At 37.6% G+C, this 5,285-nt stretch overlaps 1 protein-coding gene across 1 annotated transcript; it reads left to right on the top strand.

Moving 5' to 3' along the window:
- The first annotated feature begins 208 nt into the window (after positions 1-208).
- LOC127445623 (prothymosin alpha-A) lies at positions 209-4,459 on the top strand. Its single transcript, XM_051705810.1, has 5 exons — positions 209-375; positions 2,567-2,635; positions 2,719-2,809; positions 2,956-3,035; positions 3,816-4,459. The coding sequence occupies exons 1-5, from the start codon at positions 331-333 to the stop codon at positions 3,852-3,854; spliced, it is 324 nt and encodes a 107-aa protein (XP_051561770.1). The 5' UTR covers positions 209-330; the 3' UTR covers positions 3,855-4,459.
- Positions 4,460-5,285: the final 826 nt, after the last annotated feature.

Here is a 5,285-nt window from a genome sequence, read left to right as displayed (position 1 = left end):
TCAAAGTAAGGTTGGCCAGTAAAGTATGGATCGACAGTTATTCCACACATAAATGACTCAAGAGGTTGGTTTGGAGGCGGGGTTTGACTTTGTAGAAATACTGTCTATTGTTTAATATGGGCAAATCAAAGGAACGGGGTATTTTCCACACTGACCAATCATGAAAAAGCGCCCGCCTCTGAGCTCCGCCCAGTGCTCTATATTACAGCGCTGCCGCCGTGAGAGCGCGCTACAGAGGCTTAATAGTCTTTTTTTATTATTCACATCTCGGTTTCCTCTTTATATAATTTTGTTCCGAGACCCCATTATATTCTTAACACTTAGACAGAAATGGCTGACACAAAAGTCGATACCAGCTCGGAAGTCTCCGCCAAGGTAATGCAACTACTCATTTATACACTTACAGCTGCGGGATTTCTATTCATTTGAATAAATAAGCTTGATATTTGAGTTCTGGTAAGGAAATCAGGTTAGCCTACTGCATTAATCGCCGCTGTTGGAATACTGTTTGCAAATGTTGTCGGTGTTTTGACCGCTCGCTGTCACTTTGAAGACTTCTTGTGGATGAGAAAATGTTAGGTGCTCTGAAGTTAAGGTTTGTTACTGATACATTTGCAACTGCTTTTTTTTTTTTTTTTTTTTTTTTTTTTTTTTCTGATTCTGCGCGGGTTCTTTGTTTATACAGGCGGTTTTCGGTTCCTCTTTGAAAGTATGGTGAGAGAGATGGACGCGGAGATAATCATAAGCATTATGATCTTCCGTCTGCTTATATGGTTTGTTGCGTGAGTTTCGTTATTACTCCGTAAGCTCAATTATTCAAGCTGCCTCGTAGAGTCCGCCAGACGCGGTGATTCGTCAGCCCGCAGCCCGATCTGTCACACAAGTAACTGCAGCACTCACGATAAATAAATATAATAAACCACGTTTCCCCCGATGTTTGAAAGGTTATGGCTACTTTGTGTTTGCTCAGTGTTTTCTGTTGGCTAATTTGTCTAGTGTGAAAATACACAGAATTTAATCTTGCTAATACCTTGTGGTCACCCTGCCTCAGATTTACGGTCTAGTTAACGGGAGTGCACGGAGGCAAAGGACGCACTGCCTTTGAAGTTCTGTCAAGTGCGCGGTACAGTTCACTTTTTAGTAGTGAAATTGAAAGGTCATTTTACATTATCGATTAAACTACTTAAGCCATTTGCGTTTTAGGGCTATAGTCTACCTGGCCGACACTTTATAAGCTACTGAGGAGGCGACAGGACGGTGATACGTTTTCGTTTAGAGTCCATAGAAAGTATTTTGTGCTACACGCAGAGACTATTTGGGGAATGTAGTAGAGGGAATCGATATATGGATGTGTATCATGTACTGATGCCAATTTGTGCGCAAACTAAACCCGCGAAACCTTGATACCCTCCTGCGGATACACCTCGCGCCGCTCTTCGCAGTCTGACGGAATGAGTTCTCATTGTAGCGCGCGGCCAGCGCAGGATGTGAGCGCGAGACCTAAGTTACAGTGTGTCAATATCGGCGAACATTTCCCAGCAGATTTATTAAACGCGTGGTTTCAATCTGCGAAATCGCTTGAATCGCATATTAGTTGTGGGCAAACTACATCTTTGACCGGTTTGTCCTTTGTTAGGCTTTATTGCAGCACTCTGTTCAAAAGACTGTCTTTACAAGCTCGCGTCTCTGATTAAGTTTGCCTATGAAATAACGGAGATGGATTCAGCTTCAGGCTAAAATGTTACTGCCAATGCTATTTAATTGATCAATATATAGGTCATTTTTATCCTGTAGACGGTGGGATCTCTCTCCCGACAGAGCAAATGTTCATTATTCTTGCATGGCTCACTGACGCTCAGTGTTGGTACAAAGCTTTGGCATGTAATAGTGACGGGGTGATAAGGCGTTGCTGGCGTGATGTAGACGATAACCTGCTTAAAGCCTATGGATAAGGGAAGCGTATCGGTTGATACTTTGAGCGAGAGCAAATCTGCATTTTAAACGCCTTAATGTGAAATGACTCGATAGTTAAAATGTTATATGGGTTTCTCTTAAAAATAATGATGATTCTCGAGGGAACAATGTAGCGCTCGATAAACCAAATTCTTAAAACAGTGCATAAATGCTTAGCGCTATTGTTCCCCCTCTCTCGCTCTCTAGGGTTTATCTCGGCTGCCTCTCTTTGGTTGAATTCGTCTGAGTGCTCTTATTAAACTGTTAAACTGAGTTAAACTGTTCTCTATTTGTGACCTGGGAGTTGTAGTTTTTAAGCGGGCGTGTCTTTACCAAACGCAGTGATGTGGATGAAATACTGAACTACACAGCTCATTGGCGGTAACGCTGTCGTATCAAATTACAACACCTCAATATGGTCTGTAAACCAGGCGGGGATGGAAGAGACAGACATCCAATGAATATAGAGCATGGAAGTGTCGTGTTTCAAATATGAAATGAAATCACGTTCCACGAATAAGAGAGTATGTGAATTCAGCATTGGTCTACTTGTTTAATTTTCCTGTCAGATAAGTAACTAAAGCAATTACAGAGACATTTTTTCCTTCATTAGGACCTTAAAGAAAAGAAACAGGTTGAGGAGGCAGAAAATGGAAAAGATGCCCCAGCTAATGGAAATACGGTGAGTTTCCACAACTTTGTTTGTTTTGTTGCTCTCAGTTGGTTCGAAATGATCTTGAACCATAACCTATAACTTTTGTTTAGGAAAATGAGGAAAATGGTGATCAAGAAAATGAAGTAGATGAGGAAGAAGAGGATGTGGGTGAGGAAGAGGATGAGGAAGATGATGGAGAAGGTAAGGCCTTCAGTATGTGCTGGAAGAAGTTGTGTAGGTTTACAAATTAGATCAGAGATCCAGTGGTCAGGATGGTGGAAAAAGTCCTGCCACAGCTCCACCTATGTCCACAAAGATGTGTGACTATAGAGTTAACTATATTACAGGTGATGATGATGATGAAGATGATGAGGCTGAAGGAGGCACAGGCAAAAGAGCGGCTGAGGATGATGATGATGATGATGAGGTAAGTTTATACGTTATGTCACTGAAGTCCTCAGATAAAAATCAGAAAAATGTCTTAAAGGGATAGTTCACCCAGATAGGAAAATTCTCTCATAATTTCATCACCCTCATGCCATCCCAGATATGTATGACTTTCTTTTTTCTGCAAAACACAAACGAAGATTTTTAGATAAAAATCTCTGTAAAGCTCTGTTGGTTCTTACAATGCAAGTGAATGGTGACCAGACGTTTGAAGCTCCAAAAATCACATTAAGACTGCATAAAAGTAATCCATATGACTCCAGTGTTTAAATCCATATCTTCAGAAGTGTTATGATAAGTGTGGGTAAGAAACAAATCAGTATTTAATATTTTTACCATAAATCTCCACTTTCACTTTCAAAATGTGAAATAATGTGAAAGTGGAGATTTATGGTAAAAAAGGACTTAAATATTGATTTGTTTCTTACCCACACTTATCAAATCGCTTCTGAAGATATGGATTTAAACACTGGAGTCATATGGATTACTTTTATGCAGTCTTAATGTGATTTTTGGAGCTTCAAAGGTCTGGTCACCATTTACTTGCATTGTAAGGACCAACAAAGCTTTACAGAGATTTTCATCTAAAAACCTTCGTTTGAGTTCAGCAGAAGCAAAAAAGTCATACATTTCTGGGATGGCATGAGGGTGAGGAAATGATTAGAGAATTTACCTTTTTGGGTGAACTATCCTTTTAAGCAGTTTACAAGTCTGACCTTGTAATCACCCTGTGTTTTAACTCCGTTGGCTGCATTTTCAGGATGATGTTGAAACTAAGAAACAGAAGACTGATGTGTAAGAAGCTACTCTGCTGGAAATCTTCTCATCCCTCCTTTCCTCAGCTTGTCCACTGGGGGAGGAAAAAACATGGTCATTATCAAGTAGTCCAGCATCCGTGTACACACACCTAACTGCAGATTTTGTAGAAACAACCAAGACTTCAAAGCTCTACCTTCTTACAAAATACTTTGAAAGGAAAAATTTGTTTGTATTTTTATTTACATTTTATATTTTTGTACATATTGTTAGGAGGTCAGCCATTTTTGACCGTGATCTCTGGTTACCAAACGGTGCTTTGAAGTTGATGCTTCTCTATGAAATAGATTTTACTTGTGGTTTGACCATGTCATGTTATCTCAAAAGAAACTTGTAAAAAAAGAAAAAAAAAAAAAAAAAAGAAAAGAAAAAATTACGGAAAACCATACAAAAAAACTCTAATTCAAAGCATTCCAGTAACTTTGTGTATGTAAATCAGTTGTATCATACGTAGTTGGATTGTATGAGAGGGCAAGGCCAAAAGAAAAGAATTTTCTTTCTTGTCTATTAAATTGTTATCTATTTGTGGCCTGTTTGATGTATGTGTGAAATTTGTTGTGTGCCAATAAACCGAAATTTATTATGTGAGTTCTAAACATTTTTTTTTTCATATATATATATATATATATATATATATATATATATATATATATATATATATATTATTTTTTAATTATTATTATTTTATTTGTTTTTCATTTCATGAGTTTTTAATGTTGGAGCTGTATGGTAATAATAATGATTGAACCAGCATTACTTTTAGATGCAGTTCATGTTTTCATCAGCCTGTCAAAAGTAAATGTACATCAATGTAAATTATTCAGGCCTTTAAGACTCCAAGATCTGGTATAAATTATATTGTGTTAAATTAAATTGAGTGTGTCTTTCTTCCATTTATATTCATATTTCTTTAGGACAAAAGGCTCTCATCAGTTGGTCTTGTGGATTTTTTACTGTATATTCAAGTTGTATAAATTCTTAGACTGAACCATGACAATTGATGACTTGGTGGCAGTGGAGGTCAAAATGCCACTACCACCTTTTCAACATATTTCATGAAGAAGGCAAATTTGAAAGACAAATTGTAAGTTAGTGCCCAGTATGTACCATTTATGATGAATGTTTTGTAGTAGAGATCAATGTTGCACTCACAAAACAATCCAGCCAGAAATAAAATGATGAGCTTGAGAGATACTGACCTTTTAAGTTTAAATACTGGATGCTACTGACTAATCAAAACAAGCAAGTACAACCCCCTATTGTCATTAGAGACATATTTTTGTAGATTACAAAAGTTATTTGTATTTGATATATTGCATTTATTTAGCTGTTATAAGCCTGACAAAAATACACATATCATATATTGGAAAAGATGCCCAAAAGCTATGATGGAGCTAGAAATGGAAATGGAAAT

This window comes from Myxocyprinus asiaticus, chromosome 9, assembly GCF_019703515.2.
Source record: "Myxocyprinus asiaticus isolate MX2 ecotype Aquarium Trade chromosome 9, UBuf_Myxa_2, whole genome shotgun sequence".
In the NCBI taxonomy this organism is placed as follows: Eukaryota; Metazoa; Chordata; class Actinopteri; order Cypriniformes; family Catostomidae; genus Myxocyprinus; species Myxocyprinus asiaticus.
The sequence above is the reverse complement of the archived record's forward strand: the minus strand, read 5'-3'. Positions and strand labels throughout refer to the sequence as shown.